Source organism: Dasypus novemcinctus, chromosome 15 (genome assembly GCF_030445035.2).
Source record: "Dasypus novemcinctus isolate mDasNov1 chromosome 15, mDasNov1.1.hap2, whole genome shotgun sequence".
NCBI classification, from domain to species: Eukaryota; Metazoa; Chordata; class Mammalia; order Cingulata; family Dasypodidae; genus Dasypus; species Dasypus novemcinctus.
The window spans coordinates 9,676,611-9,693,221 of record NC_080687.1 but is presented as its reverse complement, the minus strand read 5'-3'; the positions used below and the strand labels follow the sequence as shown (position 1 = coordinate 9,693,221).

Genomic DNA, 16,611 nt, shown 5'->3' with positions numbered 1-16,611 from the left:
CACCTGGAGCAAGGTTCCCTGGGGACCGTCCTTCCTTTCCTTTCCAGATTATTGGCTGCGATTGCCTGGTTGATTGATTCATTTGTCAACACGGGAGTCTCGAGGTCTCTCCACTATTATAACAGCGCCTTCCAGTATCCCTCCCGGCACCCCACGAGGCAAACGAGACTGAGGTCGGCAGCACTAGTTAGCGGCGGAGGGGGCGTGGGTTCCAAGGCTCAGCGCAGATGCAGGCCGACTTGTCACCTGCCTGCGGAGGGATGCCACCTTTGAAATCGCACTCAGCCACCACCGTGGGCCGAGGACCACCCCAGCGGTGCTCCTGCAAGAGAGAAATGGGCCAGCGGAGTCTCGGGGTCCAGGGCAGGGAGCCTGCCCGCATCATGCCCTCGTGGACGGTGGGGTTCTTGGGACAGGGGCCTCTTGGCCCCGCCCACCCGACAGCAGGCCCGGCCCACGGCCGGGACCACACAGGGAGGGGGGCTCCTTGGCTGTGGATTTGGACCTCCCTACCCCGCCCCCCAAACCCCACTTGGCCCGCGGCCCCTGTCCCCTGCCCCGCCCCAGCCGGCATCCCACGCACTGTGCAGACGAGGCGAGCTCCCCCTAAGACAAGGTTTGCTGAGACCTGCCCCTGCCGTTTGGGGGCCACTTTGGACTCCCCAGCACCATTTCTGCCCCTCGCTGTGCGCATGGAGCTTGGCTCCGGGCACGCCTGGTGCCACCCGCGGACGGTCACGAGGGGCGGAGCGCGGGCCGTCCAGGCTGCCGGCGCCCGCCTGGGCCACGGGGGGGCAGTGTCGCCTGCAGGAGCCACGTCCTCACCATGGTCCCCAGGAAGTCTCAGCGGCTCAGCAGGTGAAACCAGACCGCCATCCCCGCACAGGAGGCGCCCTGCGGGGTGGGGGGGGTGCCCAAATTCCGGGGCCGCTGAGCACCCACTCGTGGGGTGTTGAGTCAGAAGCCGGGTTCTGGCCCCTTGGGCCAGGTCAGCTGCACCCCGGGCAGGTAACTGCCCTGGAGGGGGCCACAGGTGAAGAGGGGGGCTGGCTTCGCCCCCTGTAGGCCAGTGGTCCACTGCCAGGAAGCCTGGCCGCTCCGGGGATATACCGGCGCCACACGCTGGGGCGCCAGGACGCCCTGTGGAGGAGCAGCTGCGCCCTTGCTTTTCTCGCTGCTTCCTGGCCTCTGCCCCCAGCCCACCCGTGAGCTGAGGAACCCCACGGGTGAAACGCCAACTTGCCGGCAGCAGGGCCAGCGTCGCTGCGCCACGGCGTCTTGGTGCCCGAAAACGGAGGCCCATGTGTCCGCTGCAAATGTCGCCTCCCTTTCCAAGGGGGTAGGGGACAAGGGTAAAACACCAAGAATGAGTGGGACGGCTAGACCTCCCCCCGCCCCTCGGTGTCCCAGAGCCCCCAGCCCCGCGGAGCTGTGAAAGGTGACGGGGGCTGGGCTGGCAGGTCCCGGGAGACTCCATCCCCAGCGCTTGATTGGAAGGAAGACCTGCCAGCTCGAAGCCAGGCACGTTGGGGCAGTGGGAGGTGAGGAGGCAGGAGGGGACCCAAAACAAGTTTGAGGCCCTTAGGGGCCAAGACTCAAATCGGTGGAATGAGATTTCTACCCAAGCGCTGAGAAAACCAGCATGGCCACTAGAACCTGAGGGCAGGGACACCTGCGCTGGTCCAGGTGGGAAAGCAGGACGACGACCACCGAGGAAGCCCAGCGCCGGGTTTGCAACTCTCTGTGGTTCACTGCTAAGCTTGAGCCCCAGCTCAGAGACCACACTGTGCACACAGACAAACCAGGATGAAGCCACGGACATAATTTATTAGCATCTGGAGAAGCAGGAGATCATGTACCACGAAAGGGTTTGATTTTACAACGAAGTATGGCAGGAAGTCGTCAGTGTACAGTGTCGGCATAAAAGGGACATGGTTTCACATTTTTTTAAAGGTGATGGTTGATACCTACACTTGTCCTTAAAAGAAAACAGAAACAAAAAACCAGGAGGCACCAGCAGACCGTCCTGGTTTGTGATAAGCATCACAATCCAAATATAGTATCACAATAAGAAACTATTAGAAAAATAGAACATCCAAGCAAGCAAAAAATATTATACAATTTACATAATAAAAAAACACACAACTCTTTAACGGCTCCTTCTTCAGTAGAAGAAAAGTTTACTGGAGAAACCAAGCTACTACAGGTTTGATAATAAACCGACCCTTGTCGCTATCACCACCCTTTGTGCTCCTGAAACCTATGAAGCTGAAAGGCACAACTTAAGCAGGAAACTTGCATTTTAAATATATATATTAGTTCTCAAATGGGAAAAGAAGTCTCAAAAGTCTGTCATCAAGAAACACAAAGTTACATGCCTTGTTAATAAATTAAGGTCTGAAGGCATCTCCCAGCCCCGCTTCCTGGTGCTGCCCGAGGAGCAGGGCAATAAGCCGCGTGGACTTCCCGTCACTGCATGGGTTTCCGCCCGCACACACGTATGGGATGATACAGGAGGGCTCCCTGTAATGCCCTGAGACTCAGCCAGTCGTTTCCCTCTTGCAAGAGAGCACTGCTGCTCCAGGAAGCAGTGGGCACAAAAGGACTTTGATTGAGGGTGATGGCTTTGAAAGACAGCTGATCTTTTCTGCCTGGAACATACATCAGGCACCCTAACTACAATGATGAAATAAGCAGTGGAGTTCCTTGCACCACTGGATCAATACAGCATTTCATTGCCAAAAAAAAAAAGAGTCCACAATGGTCTGACAAAATGATACCTTGCTCTCCCTGCAGAGCCTGACATAAAATACTCTGGTGACGATGGCAATCAGGTGTGTTTTAAATCACATGTAACAGTCATGCTGGGCGTGTCTGGTTCCTCTGAAGTTTAGTTCTGTAACGCTCCCGCATGAGGGCTGCACACCAGTGCCTGGGGAGCACGGTGTTCTGGGGGCCCAGAGAGGGCCCAGTCCAGCCATCCTGGAGCTAACGTGGGTGAGGGGACCCCGGCCCCAGGAGGCTGCCTCGCCCCGTCCTGATGCTGAGGGTTCCTGGGTGACCCAGAACCAGAAGGGAAGAAAAGGTGCACCCATGTAATGAGATGTTCACAGCAGAGGCAGGGCGCTGGCAGGGCTGGGCAGCTTTCCTCGCAGTGACGCCCCCGCCACGCCCACGCCCTCACCTGAGTGTGGGCACCTGAGTGTGGGCCACACCTAGCAGGGGGCCCGGCTCCCACCCTGTCCCTCTCGGTTCTGTCCCCCGTCTCCAATGTCAGGCTAGCGGCTAAACTACGTGGGGCTGGCGGGGGGAAGGCCGTGGGGTGCGGGTGCCCCACCTGTCCTCCATCCCCGGAAACGAAGGCCAGCCAAGGCAGTGCCTCCACGGGCAGGCCCTGGGGTGGGCGGAGAGGACAGGGCACCCACCTAAGTCCCGTGGGGCACCGTCGGACAGAGCACGGCCCGGCCAGCAGCCCCGGGTCAGAGCACTCCGGGATTGCCACGGCAGCGGACAGCCAATCGCCCGACAGATGACGGGGGGCTCCATGGGAAGCTTCTGCTGCTGCAGAAAGGAAACCAAGAGTCGCCGGAAAGTTCTGAGCCATTCTGACACCTGCGCCCGTTTAGCCATTTCTGAACATTAATGGGAAGATGGGCCTCTCACCCATCCTCCTGGTCTGGTAGAACCAACTGACCGTGGGGGGCACAGGCCACTGCACAAGCAGCACGGAGCCCCAGGGGCTGCTGGTCGTCACCCTGGGGGCCTGGCTAAGGGGGCGGCCCCTGCTCCTCTCTGTCCGGGGCCCAAAGGCTCTGGGTGAGGGAAGAGAGCCCCCGGTGTAAGGAACTTTCAGCGGGAACACTTTCTGTGGCGCCATCTGCATTGCTCGCTGAAGCGTCATCTGCACAGTCTGTAGTGTGCTGCCCCGCACTGAGATTTTAGCAGAAAGAGAAACTAAAGTAAAAACAAAACAAAACAAAAACCAAGCTCCTCTCCCCTCCCTCCTCCCCTCAAGTTCGCTTTGCCCGTGTAGAAAAAAAAACAACAGACAAGGAAAACAGCTCCCAGGTCCCAAGAAGACAGCAGACCACCAAACCCCAACAAAATAAGTTAACATTTATCAAAATATTGTACAGCACCAGTCTACACAAATGTCAAGACCTCTCTTTGGAAATCCAGGCTTTGGGTCTGATCCTCCCTCTGGCGTTTAGAGGAAAGCGCTGACCGACGCACGGCGGGCGGCCAGGTGCCCGGCCCTCCCCGCGGCCCACGTGCTGCTCGCTGCCCTTCTCCCCAGGAGGTTTCTGGGACAGAGAGGCGGACGAGCGCGCTGGGCGTAGGGGGTATTCCTTCTGCATTTGTGCCACAGCTCACAAGGCCTTCTTGGGGAGGAAAAGGGGCACCGGGCTTTGCAATTGGCAGTGGGGGGGGGGGGGGAACCGACGTAGCTCAGGTGAGCGCCGGCTTCCCACACACGAGGTCCCTGAACTGCAAAGCAGACGTTTGTCAGGAGCAGATGCCGCTCAGCGGTTGAGCGCCTACTTCCCAGGGACAGGGCCCTGGTACCTCCAAAAATGGGAAAAAAAAAACACTGGCATCTTCCGCGGGGCCCACACCGCTCGCCTCTCACCTCCCGCCAGCACAGGGCCCTGCCCCAGCCTGCCGTGCCCCCGACTATACCGCAGAGGGAATTAAGGCCCCAGTGGTGTGGGTTTCCTCTGGCTTCACCAGGCAGGGAGTGTCAGACACGGTGCGCGTACCCCCGCAGCGCCGGGAGGAGGTAGGGAAGGGGTACACGGGGGCCAGGCATGGGGGGGGGCGGGCAGCACCCTCGAGGCGTGACCCCAGCCCCACCCACCACCTGTGCACCCTGACAACGGGCTGGGGTGACGGAGTCTTTGGCCACTTTCTGAGTTGACAGTGAGCCCCAACCGACTTGGGTGGAGTGATACAAGGGAATTGGATTTGGTCAGACAGAGAGGGGTCGGCAGACGAGCCAGGGTTTGGGGAGGCCTGGAGAGCCTTCTGCGCCCCAAAGCCTGGCCCCCAGGCCCACGAGGACGGCAGAGGCCCGCAGAAGCCTGCTGCAGCCTCCTGGCGCCGGGCACGCACCTGCGGCGGCGGGGACGCCCTTCGTTCGTGTCCCCACTCTGGCCCCAACCCCTGAGCTCCCAGGTGGTAGGCGGGGACCCCCGCCCTGGTCTGAGATATGACACCCACCCCGACACTGCCACCATGACTCAGGTGCCCCCAAGCACACACTGGCACCATTGCCATGTCTGGAAGGGGACACCGGGGAAGGGGGCAGACACGGTCCTAGAGACGGGCCTTTGAAAGGCCTTCCGGAAGGATCTGAGAGAGCAGGAGCGGAACCAGCCCGTGGCGTCTCTCCGGGTGAGCAGCTGTCCTTCGGCTGCGGGGCGGGATGGCGAGAGGCCACGGCAGCGGCGGCCGGCGTGAGGGGGACGCTCGGGGGTGGGGCAGGCCCAGGTGCAGGGGAGGGCGGCCCGTGGGCGCGGCGTGGCGGGCGGGCGGGGCGCGGCCGGGGACTGGCGGCAGGGGACCTGCCGTCTCTTCGAAGGGACGTGGGGGACGCCAGGGTGGCGGTCTCCGGGCGGGCGCCGAGGCTGCAGGCCACGCGGTCGCGCCTCAGGTGCGGGCAGTGGAGGTGCGTCCCGGCCCTCGCGGGCGACCCCGGAGGGCAGGGCCCGCGCCGTCACTTGCAGTCACCCAAATGGCCGTCGGGAGTCCTTGCGGGGTCGGTGGCCAGCGTCGCCTCCTCGCTGTGCCACAGGCCGTAGCCGAAGTAGATTGCAAAGCCTGAGGGCGAATGGGGGACCGCGTGAGCCGCGTGTCTGCGGTGGGGACCCTCACGTGGATCAAACAACGCTACTGTCAAACGGGGTCATAAGGGCGTCGTCTCGCCTCTCCACCCGTCCCTCCTGCTGGCTGCATCCACGGGAAACCCTCTGCACACCTACTGGGTGCCCAAGGATGGGGGTACCAGGGCCACCCCATCCTGTCTGCACCTGAGGCTCCAGGATAACACCAATGACTCCCTTCAGTACACTGGGGGCCTGGGGTGTGGGCGCCAGGCCCCCAAGAGAGACCCTGGCCTGGGAAGGAACCTACTGTGCACCATATCGGGGACGCGCACCGGAGCGCCAGGCCCAGTGTCGGCAAAGCGGGCGCCTGGCCAGCCCCTCACTCGGCGGGCTCGGCTGGCCACGTCTGTCCAATTCACGGTGGGGTGGCCTTGGCAGGAGGGTGGGATGCTGCCGGGGCCCGCAGGGGTGGGGAGCAGACCTTGCCCTGGAGGGCAGCGCCCAGGCTGCCGAGAGGCACCTGAGCGCACAGCGGCCTGCGCCCACGGCGCCGCTCTCACGACGCCAAGCCCTTGCCTGGGGAGGCGGCCAGCTCGGGCCGGGGCCCCCCGCCGGCCCCCCCACCTAGCCGGGGCGCCCGTGGCTTCAGACAGACCGCCAGCTCCGCGCGGGGCCGCTGCTGGGACATCGGACCCGAGGGTGGGCTCCACAGCCACAGTGCCCGGCCGGGCACAGAAGCGAGGGGCGGCGCAGGGGGCCCGCTCACCTATGAGCATCCACACGGCGAACCGCACCCAGGTGCCCTGGTCCAGCTGCATCATGAGGTACACGTTCACCAGGATGCTCAGCACGGGCAGCAGCGGCAGGAAGGGCACCTGCGGGACACGGCAGGCGGCTGAGCGGGGCCCTGGGACCTCCTGGCGGCCGGCACAGGAGGGGAGGGGCCGCAGAGCGCCGTGGGGGCAGGGGAGGGCAGCACGGCACGGCCCCACCCGTGTGCACCCCAAAACACCAGCGCACATGCCGTGCAGTCACCCACACCCTCCACACCCACACCCATCCACACACCTGCACCCCAACACACAGCCATACACACCCCCCTCCTCCCAACACACCCAGCACACCCTCACCCCACACCCAACACCCGTGCCCACACATACACCCCCACACACACCTGCAGCCCCCCAACACATCAACACACACATGCACAGGCACATCTGAACCCGAGGGAGTTTGGTTCCCAGGTGCTAGCTGCCAAAGTGAGCTGAGCCCTGATTTCCCCTCTTGCTAATCTGCTCAAGAAGGGATAGAAGGGAAGTGGACTTGGCCCAGTGGTTAGGGCATCCATCTATCACATGGGAGGTCCGCGGTTCAAACCCCGGGCCTCCTTGACCCGTGTGGAGCTGGCCCACGTGCAGCGCTGATGTGCGCAAGGAGTGCCCTGCCACGCAGGGGTGTCCCCCACGTAGGGGAGCCCCACGCGCAAGGAGCGCACCCCGTAAGGAGAGCCGCCCAGCGCGAAAGGAAGTGCAGCCTGCCCAGGAATGGCGCCACACACACGGAGAGCTGACACAGCAAGATGATGCAACAAAAAGAAACACAGATTCCCGTGCCGCTGATAAGGATAGAAGCGGACAAAGAAGAACACGCAGCGAATGGATACAGGGAGCAGACAACAGGGGGGAGGGGGGGATAAATAAATAAATATCTTTTTTTTTTAAAAAAAAAAATGGAGCTAGAAGAGGGATCCACTTTATCTCTCTTTGCAATTAATGGTATGATTTAAAAATGCAAAAGCCTTGGTCCTCTGCAAGGCTTAACAACGACATGCAAGCCACGTGCTGAGGTTTATGTGAGATGCTCGGGGACAGGCTGAGAGCCAGAGGCAGGGCCCAGGAGGACGCAAGCGCGTCCCCTCCTTTAGAGTCCGGCCGCCGCCTCCCACTCCCGGGACCCCTCTGCGGGCGCCGACCCTGCCCGCGGCCCAGCCCCCCATTCCTGAGGAGGCCCGACAAGCCCCCGGGAGTGTCCAGGCCGCGGGGCCCCTCACCTTGAAGGAGAGCTTGGTTTTGCTCTCAGGCTGCCTCCAGATGACCACAGTGACCAAGGCGCAGGCGACGGCACAGGCCGTGAGCAGGAAAACGGCCCACAGCGACCCGTCCCCCAGCATCTCGTTTCCCAGCACGGCCACGGTGCAAAAGACGATGGTGAGGGTGGCTAGGAGAGTGGGGGGAGGAAAGGTGCGGCGAGGACTTGACGCCCCTCCCACGGACGCACGTCCCCAGAGCCCATCGAGCAGGAGGCGCTGCTGCTGCGGGCGCCAAGCACCCTCAGGACGGCCTGGGACGTCACCGTCCAGCGGTGGGGCAGAGGGTCACCCCCGGGCACCTCCCCGGCCCACACACAGGAAACCGTGGAAGGCCAGGAGGCAAGACTCCAGACACCTTACGGAAAAGGCAGCGTCTTACCTATGAGGCAGGTCGAAACGTTCACAATTAGCCCAGATAATTTGGAAGGCTCCTTGTTTTTCGGCAACAGTAGGGTTTTCAGAGAAAATCTCTCTGCTTCCGGTAAAAAGCCTGCCTGGGAGTCACTGGTGCTCACCGACTCATTCTGGTCTACTTGGTCGAGCTCATCTGTCGTTCTGGCCATTTGGTACACCAGGTTAGGCTGCTGTGGCTGGTACCTGTAAAGAAATGTATTATATGGCCACCGTGATCTGCAGAAGGAGAGGTGTCACCTCGAGTCTTGGGAAGCCTTCGTGGTAAGTTGCCAGGGACACAAGGCATAAAACAGAAAGAAGCAGATGGTGCACACGCAGGCAGAGCAGGCAGAGCGAGGCGGAGAGGGCCCAGGCTCAGCACCCAAGGCTGTTCTAGCGTCTCCGACTGGGGGGAGCATGACCTGCACCCTTCCCCAGCCCAAAGAAATGTCCTGAGACTGATTCCATTCCTCTGTGGAGGAGCACTGGGCCGCAAATGCTCATGATACCAGGTCACGTCTAAGGGAAGTATGGCTCTACGGAGCTAAAACTAAGGGCGGAAACAGAGGCAATGCCATTAGCATCCTACGAAGCAGGTAGAGAAATGTGTCTGCAGGCCGAGGGAGGCGAGAAATCCTCTTTACATGGCTTAATTGGATGGATGTTATTTTAAAACCCCTAGTGCTGGGAGTAAATAAATCCACAGGGCGGGGGAAGGCCAAAGCCCGTGGCAGAATTTCCAGGACACGAGCGAGCTGCAGGTGACGCACCTGTCCCTTACCTTCCCACCCAAAATGAACAGAACTCAAATCTTTCCCGCTGGCTTTGAAAGCAGAGTGTTTCGTAAATCAGTCCACATGTCAGCACATCTAAGAGCGAGCATGGAGGTGTTCAAGCATTATTGCACAGATTCACTTCTTCGATTGAGAAAGTGGAGGCACTTCAGAGAAGATTCTAGATTTGAGGTCCTACGAAGGAATAAAGGTTCCCCCAACCAGTCAACTAGTTTGGGCTGATTCTATAGAACCACGCTTGAGGCTCAACCCAGGATGACCTGGCTTAGCTGTCCCCCACGTTAGAAGTGGACTCAGTGGCTTTGCAATTAGGGACCCCTGAGAAGAAACAAGGTGGCTCTTTCCAGGCCACCAGCACTCAGCTTCCGTGACCTGAGGACATGTCCCGTGATGGGGACTACTTGGAAGTATGTGATCTGGGCTCCTGGGGACCAGGGGTAGCTGAGGCCCAGCGATGTACCTTGGGAGGGAGCGGGTCTGGAGGAGAGGAGAACCCCCTACCCAGGCTTTTGCAGACTTACCTGGCCCGGCCAGCGTCACCTTGGGCCCCTTCGTACCACCCAGGGGACTGGCTCATCCATACGCCGTCCGTTGAAGCTACGGAGGCGCCCCGTCGAGCCAAGGCTGGGGTCCTCCCAATTCCCACCAGGGCCGGTCAGCCCCCAGTGCCCTCTCCCCCCAGAGCCCACGCCAGGCTGTGACCACCACCTGGGGGCAGGACCCAGGGCAAGGGCTGGGCTTAGGTCTAGCCTGGAAGCTCAGGCATGCATGAGGGAGATGGGGCCGCCCCACTCTCCGTGAGGACGTCTACGTAAACAGGCTCTCAGCTACCAGAGCCCACAGTCCCCTCAGCAGCTCCCCATCAGCAACCGCTGGCCTGAAAGTCACACGGTCATCTGAACTGTGAAAACACTAACTCGCTGAGAGGGGAGGGGCAGGTGCACCTGCCCTTTACCTACCGTAAGACCAACACACAGGCAGCCACCAGGGAGTAAGCCAGGAGGGTCCCGATGGACATGAGGTCCACTAGGTCCTTCAGGTCAAAGAGGAAGGCCATCACGGCTGCGGGGGAGAGAGACAGCTGTGTCTGCAGGTGCCCGTAGCAAAGCTGACAGCCAGAAGCCCCCCCACCGCGACCCCCTCCCCCGCACCCGGGAGCTGGGCTTCACCTGCCACTGCTCCGTGGGGAGCGGCACTCAAGGGGAAAGCTGAGGAGCAGATCATATCACAGCCTAACAGTAATTAACATTCATACAAAAAGTACTTTGAGCAACATGGGCTTTTTGACATTCATGGAAATTTAGCAAGTCAGCCTGACACCACAGATGGGGAAACCGAAGTTCAGACAAGTGAGGAAACTCATCTCAGGCCAGCGATAGTACATGGAGAGTCAGGACCTGAACTAGCTTCTTCCACTTTGAGTCCAGCATGTCTTCCTCGGCACTGTGCTGACACACAGTCACGTACATGCCTCCATCCCTCCACTTAGCCACACCGTTTCATTCATTCACCGTCATCCATTCATTCATTCATCCATCCCATCCCATCAGTCATTTATTCGCCATCCACTCATCCATTCCGCCATCATCCATCCTCCATCCATCATTTATTCATCATCCATCCAGGCATCCCCCCATTACCCATCCCACCATCCCCTCATCATCCAGCCATCACCCATTCCACCATCCCCTCATCATCCACCCATCATCCATCCCACCATCCCCTCATCATCCAGCCATCACCCATCCCACCATCCCCTCTGGTCATCCACCCATCACCCATCCCACCATCCCCTCATCATCCAGCCATCATCCACCAGTGGACAGGGCAGACACGGGCTTCAGGAGGCAATGATGATGAGGTAGAAGAGAGCTGGTCTGGTTCTATAGAGGACATGCAGCAACTCCTGACCCAGACGGGGGCCGTAGAAAGCAAGTTACTCCCAAACAATACCAGCCCCTTCACCATGCTCCCCCCCTTAAAAATAAAGAATAAAATCTGAATGCTTAACAGAAAATCCTCTGTAATTTGTGTGACATTATGTGTATTTACATTGTGAATATATCAAGTATCCCATTTAAAAAAAAAATAACTTGGAAAGATCTACTTTGTGGTACTTTCCAATTATATGCAATCAACACAAAGTTAAAACAACACAAACTTAAAGACTCTCCCACAAATATCTCTGAAGTCCCTCTAGCTCAATACAAGTAAGGCACATTTAAATTGAGGGTAAGTAATAGGAATAAAAAGCCATGAGGGCCCCCTGGATACTTAGAACAATATTCAACTGTGTTGGCCACAAGCGCCCACGTCCCTCCTCACCAAGAGGCTCAAAACATATTTCCCCACATGAGATGATTTTATAAAACCTAACACTTATTTACCACTGCTGCCAAGTGAAAAGAACAAGTAAATTCTTGGTGTGGTGCAAGGCGTGTACTTTATAATCACTTTAAAGCTAAAAAGTCTGGTTTTCCATTATCAGCCAGGTAGGAAATTAACACCAACCATTAACCAGATCACATTACATGTAAGCACTGAAAAATTTACTACATCCAATTCCTTAATCCCGTAAATATACTCGTCTATCCTGACATACAAAATGCCCCTCAACCTGGCCACTGCGATCACCCAAGAGCATTAACACAATAAATTTGCTAAACACACAAAAAACCAGTTTTCTTTCATTGCGAGATACTAATCCATGAAACTTGGCACGCTGAGATAAGGGCATAAACACAAATAAAAAAAAAAAATGAATGAATAATTCATTCATTTAAGATGGTCAAGTGTTTTTATCAAGGGACCTTCGCAAAATGCGCGTGGTACGTTTCCTCCTTGACCAAGAACCTGGAAAGAGTCCGGACGCTTTCACATGTTAAAAAAGCAACCAGGGCTCCGAGGCGAGCCCCCCCCACTCCGAGGGGGCATCCGCACTCCACTTTCTCTAGGTTCCAGGACAAGAGCTGCACAGCAGGGATAAACCTGCCATCAACTGTGGCCAGTAAACGTGAATGCCGTAAAGCGAACCACCCCCCAGCGATGCACACGCAGCTGCCTTTCCTTCCAGGCTTCCCTTCTCTGCATCAGGGAAACAAGCAGCCGGATCATTTCTCCTCGCCTACGCATTTGATCTGTCAAAACTTGTTTTTTTACTAAACAATTACTGAAAAGTTGAGTGATCCCTGACAAGATCAACTTCCTCTGAGTATGCCGTTCCTGATAAACTTGGGGGCAGGATGGCTTCGTCAGCAAAGCCCTCACTATCTCCTGGGGACAGGCAGCCCTTCTCATAGCACAACCGTACGGGACCCCCACTCTGCAGAGAATTCGGAAGCTGAGCTACGTGGATGCTCAAGTTTCCAGGCCCTGACCCTAAAGGTCACTTGGCTTGTACTGCACACAATAAGATGCCACCTGCCAAAATCCACTCGGGAAACGTTCCGGAAAAGGGCAAGGGAATGGCTCTGCAGACACGAGCGCGTGTCCTGGGCTCCACCAATGGGGGCACAAGCAGTACCGCGGGGGCTGGAGAACCCCTGGAGCCTCTGTGCACGTGGCCGCTGCCAGAGGGCAGTCACCCTTCAAGGTCCCACGTTAAGAAAAATAAAGCAGTTATATTTTGTACAGATCAGTGAACTCAAGCGACCCGACTCCCGCAATACCGGCACGCGCGGTCAGCGCCGGAGCTTACCGGCAATGGCACCCGAGGTCAGTGTGGCTATGATTGGTGTTTTGGTCTTGCTGTTGACTTTGGCCAAAAATTTAAAGAGCAGTCCATCTTCGGCCATGGCGTAGATGACTCGAGGCATGGGAAACATGGAACCTAAAAGACTGGGTGGAGGAGAGCACAGCCAACGCATCAGAAAACAAGCGCATCAGCAAGAAAGACTGTGGTCAAACTGCGACGTTTATCACTGAGAAACAATCTCTGCAATTTGCACAGCGAACCTCTGCCCTGCTGAAATATGTGACGCTCACATCTAAGAGACTGGGAATTCAATGCATCAGCCACTGCGAAGGCAAATACTTGATGCGTGGATTAAGTTAAAGCACAGGAAACCCCTGACATAAGCTCCCAATAGAGCTCATCATAACTTTTAGGGAGAGGAATTTTTGCATTTATTCCTACAGTTGTTTCTAGCTGAATCCAAGAGAAAGCAAAAGTGTCACTGCCTTAACATGGATTTCTCTGTGGTAAATCAGTATTTAGCAAATATTTCCATTTTAAACAAACTATTAAGAAACACCAGGGTGAGATGTTCTTCGCTGAAAGGCACTTGCTTCCTTTTTCAGAACAGACCCCGCTCTAGGGCCAAATTAAAGGGTCAAAATAGGGTGCCCAAAGAGGCGGCGTGGCCCGGTGGTGAGAGGCTGTGCCCGAGCACCGTTCCCTGGCTGCGTGGAGTGAGCTCGGGCTCCTCCGGAGTTATCGGGTCCGTGAGCAGCTCTGGGGCTGAACCGGGGCAACCCCGGGGGGTGGGCCGGGGTCTACTTCAAAGAGCAGCATCAGCAGCCAAGGCCACGCCCCTTACCTGGCGGACAGCGCGCAGAGGGAGCCGACGGCCACTGCGTACTTGGCCCCCTCCCAGCCCACGTGCTTGAAGGCGTCCGGCAGGGGGCTGTCCTTGTCCAGGCAGAAGTAGGGCATCATGAGCGTGAGGGCGGCCGACACCCCGAAGTAGGCGACAAAGCAGATCAGGAGGGACACGACGATGCCCACCGGGATGGCTTTCTGCGGGTTCTTGACCTCTTCCCCTGCAAGCGACACAGAGTCGGCCACGGGCCAGGGGGCGGCAAGAGGCGCCCGGAGCACCCACGCCACACCAGGCGCCAGGCTCGGCCGCGCCTTTGGGGACACGGGGCGCCCTGGGGCACAAAACCAAGCCACCCACAGCTCGGGCGGCGTGCGAGGCCCTGGCCACGAGGCTGAGAAAGCCTGGGAGGCTCTGGGCAGCCCGGCCAGGGTGACAGTGTGTTCGGTGGCCTCGTTTCCCCCAGGCGAGGCCCGGACACGGAATTAGGAGCAGCAGGGCCCTCCACGGTCCCGCTGTGATGCACAAGGATGAGTCGCACTAAGGGCGCGCTGCCTCTCAGCGGAGTGGTAAGGGGGGAGAGGAGGAGAATGAGCATCCGCGAGCTGCTCCCATGGCAGAGGGTGGCGGGTGCCTAGTGCCTGCGGGAGGAGACACCGCAACCCCTGGGAAAACGCTCACGGGCCCGGCCGCCGGGGCCAGCGGGAGGGTGCGGGGCTGCAGGCGCGGGCTGCGGCGGGCCTACCTGTGGTGGCGATGCAGTCGAAGCCCACGAAGGCATAGAAGCACGTCGCCGCGCCCGACAGCACACCGGAGAACCCGAAGGGCATGAAGCCGCCGACGCCCGTCCCTTCTTTCGTGTTGCTGGAAGGAAGAGCCGCGGTCAGAGGTTGCGACGCGTGTGGCGGAGCTTGGTTTTCACGGAACGGCATCCGGCTCCTGGAGGTGGTGCCATGCAGCCCCCCACCCAGCCCGCCACCCCCGCCGGGGAGTGCAGAACCCACAGCCAACGAGCCCAGAGGCAGCCGCTGCAGGCCCCTGCTCCCAGACCCCCGGCGCCGCGGGGCCCAGAGCCCTTTCCAGAAGCTTCTTTTGAACACTGCGCCTTGGGAGTGGGAGCAGCGGGGGCGGCAGCTGCATAGCCGCGTTGGTCCCACGCGCTCCTCTGCTCGGACCTCCTAGGCCTCCGTGCACCTCAGGACACCTCGTGGGTTCCCGGGGCGCCGCTCCCCTCCCAGGAGCACAGGACCAGGGCTGCCGGCCTAAGCGCGGGACGCCGCGAGGATTTGCCGAATAAATGAGCGCGAAGTAAAGCAAACACGTTTCCTTAGACCCCAGGGGCCAAGCGCGTGGCTCCGTGCGATGCCGCAAACACCCCAATGTGTTTCTGGGTGTAGGGGGTGCATGGGCCCTACACTGGTCTCTGAATTCCCGTGGTGGTGAGCCATCCGTGGCCCTCGTGCTCACCACTCGGTCCTGACGCTTCCCGCCTGAGAGCTCTGCCCGCTGGGGTGCTCTGGGAAGTGGCCAGACTCCTGTCCAGGTGGAGACCGGTGCCCTCCCTGCCCCTGTGCGGGCTGCGGGACCAGGTGGTGCGCCCCCTCGGGCTGTCCGGCCTGGCGGGGGCTGCTGGGCACATCCCGTCCTAACCCACCTTCCCTTCCAAATGCGCAGAGAGGACGGCACCTGACCGGACGTTCTGATTCTGCCAGCACGACGCGGTCACCGCAGGGGCAGCAGCTCGTTTTGTGAAATGTACTTTCACTGGGCTGTCTCAACCAGCTGAGAAAACTAAACCTTTGGACAGTTATTCCTTGGGAGGATTAAGCTGTATCCAGATTACTAGAAGATTATCCTTTTTTCTCAGTTTCAGAAACTACCGCTGAGACACTGGACTTTCGCGTGCAAATAAGTTTCGAAATCCAGTATTCACTGCAGGTTGAGAAGAAACCATGTGAGGGAGACCCCAGAAATAAATGACTGGGTCCAGGAAAAACTGCTGTCAGACTCGAACCAACATTTCTTTTATCATCTTAAAGTAGGACTGAAACAGTGTCACTCCAACACGGAGGCACAGGGCAAGTCAGCAGGCCAGGGGTCCAGGGCCAGGCGGGGGGCCGGGGCTCCTCAGTCAGGGTGCCGCCCCACTCAAAGCCCCGAAGCCTGTACCCGCCGTCCCACACCTGCTCCCTGCGGAAGCAGCCAGCGAGCGGGGACCCCGGAGCGACCTCCGTTCTATAACGCCCAGCAGAGGTGACCGAGAGGCTCAGAGCGCAGGGCACCCACGTCAGGACCACAGGCCCTTCCGACTCCCAAACACAACGAGAGCAAGGTGGGAGGCCTCTGCCAAGACCTGAGGGCGGCCCAGAAGCCAGGTTCAATCCCTGGCCCCCTGACCCCGGTACCTCAAAAAAATAAATAGAATACAATAAAAAATTAAAATAAAGGCTCTGGGCATCCCTCGCCACAGCGGCAGGGCACCAACAGAACACCACAGTGCCTTCAGCCAGGCGCCTTCCAGAAGGCCTAACCAGCTCCTTCTACATAATCAACCCTCACCCCTTCTGTGCACACGCTGCTTTTCAGCTGGTGAAGGATGGTCCACTCACCAACCAAGTAAACAAATGTCAAGGAGGCTACAATGGAGAAAGGGGCGCCCCCACCCCCAGTAAGTGCCCGACAGAGCTGGGCTGGCAGCTCCGGCCCTCTTTTTAGCCCAGCAGGCTGTCCACCCACATCTTGCTCACCAACATCTCAGGTTACCCAGAAGTTAGCAAAGAAACGAACTGGCCAAGACCAGAAAGCCCGAACTCATCAACGTCTCCTACGACCATGCGGCTGGAGCGGCAGTGTGGCCCTGCGCGACCCTGGGACGCGGGCCAGGCGGGGCCAAGCAGCCCGACAGACCGACAGGAATGAAACCTTTTATCTTGCTATTTCTTCGGTGCCATCCGACAAAACTGTCCTAGCGG

The 16,611-nt window shown here is 58.8% G+C and overlaps 1 protein-coding gene across 3 annotated transcripts in view; it reads right to left on the bottom strand.

Moving 5' to 3' along the window:
* Positions 1 to 1,807: 1,807 nt before the first annotated feature.
* The window catches only part of SLC7A1 (solute carrier family 7 member 1), a 70,425-nt gene continuing 55,621 nt past the window's right edge, over positions 1,808 to 16,611 (bottom strand). For all 3 annotated transcript variants that reach the window (XM_058277009.2, XM_058277012.1, XM_058277011.2), the window contains 8 exons: positions 14,385 to 14,503; positions 13,640 to 13,862; positions 12,799 to 12,938; positions 10,061 to 10,163; positions 8,294 to 8,511; positions 7,876 to 8,042; positions 6,592 to 6,700; positions 1,808 to 5,820 (listed from right to left, as the gene is read on the bottom strand). In XM_058277009.2, the coding sequence (XP_058132992.1) occupies positions 5,717 to 5,820; positions 6,592 to 6,700; positions 7,876 to 8,042; positions 8,294 to 8,511; positions 10,061 to 10,163; positions 12,799 to 12,938; positions 13,640 to 13,862; positions 14,385 to 14,503 (1,183 nt within the window). In that variant the 3' untranslated portion in view covers positions 1,808 to 5,716. The remainder of the gene's footprint in view (positions 5,821 to 6,591; positions 6,701 to 7,875; positions 8,043 to 8,293; positions 8,512 to 10,060; positions 10,164 to 12,798; positions 12,939 to 13,639; positions 13,863 to 14,384; positions 14,504 to 16,611) is intronic.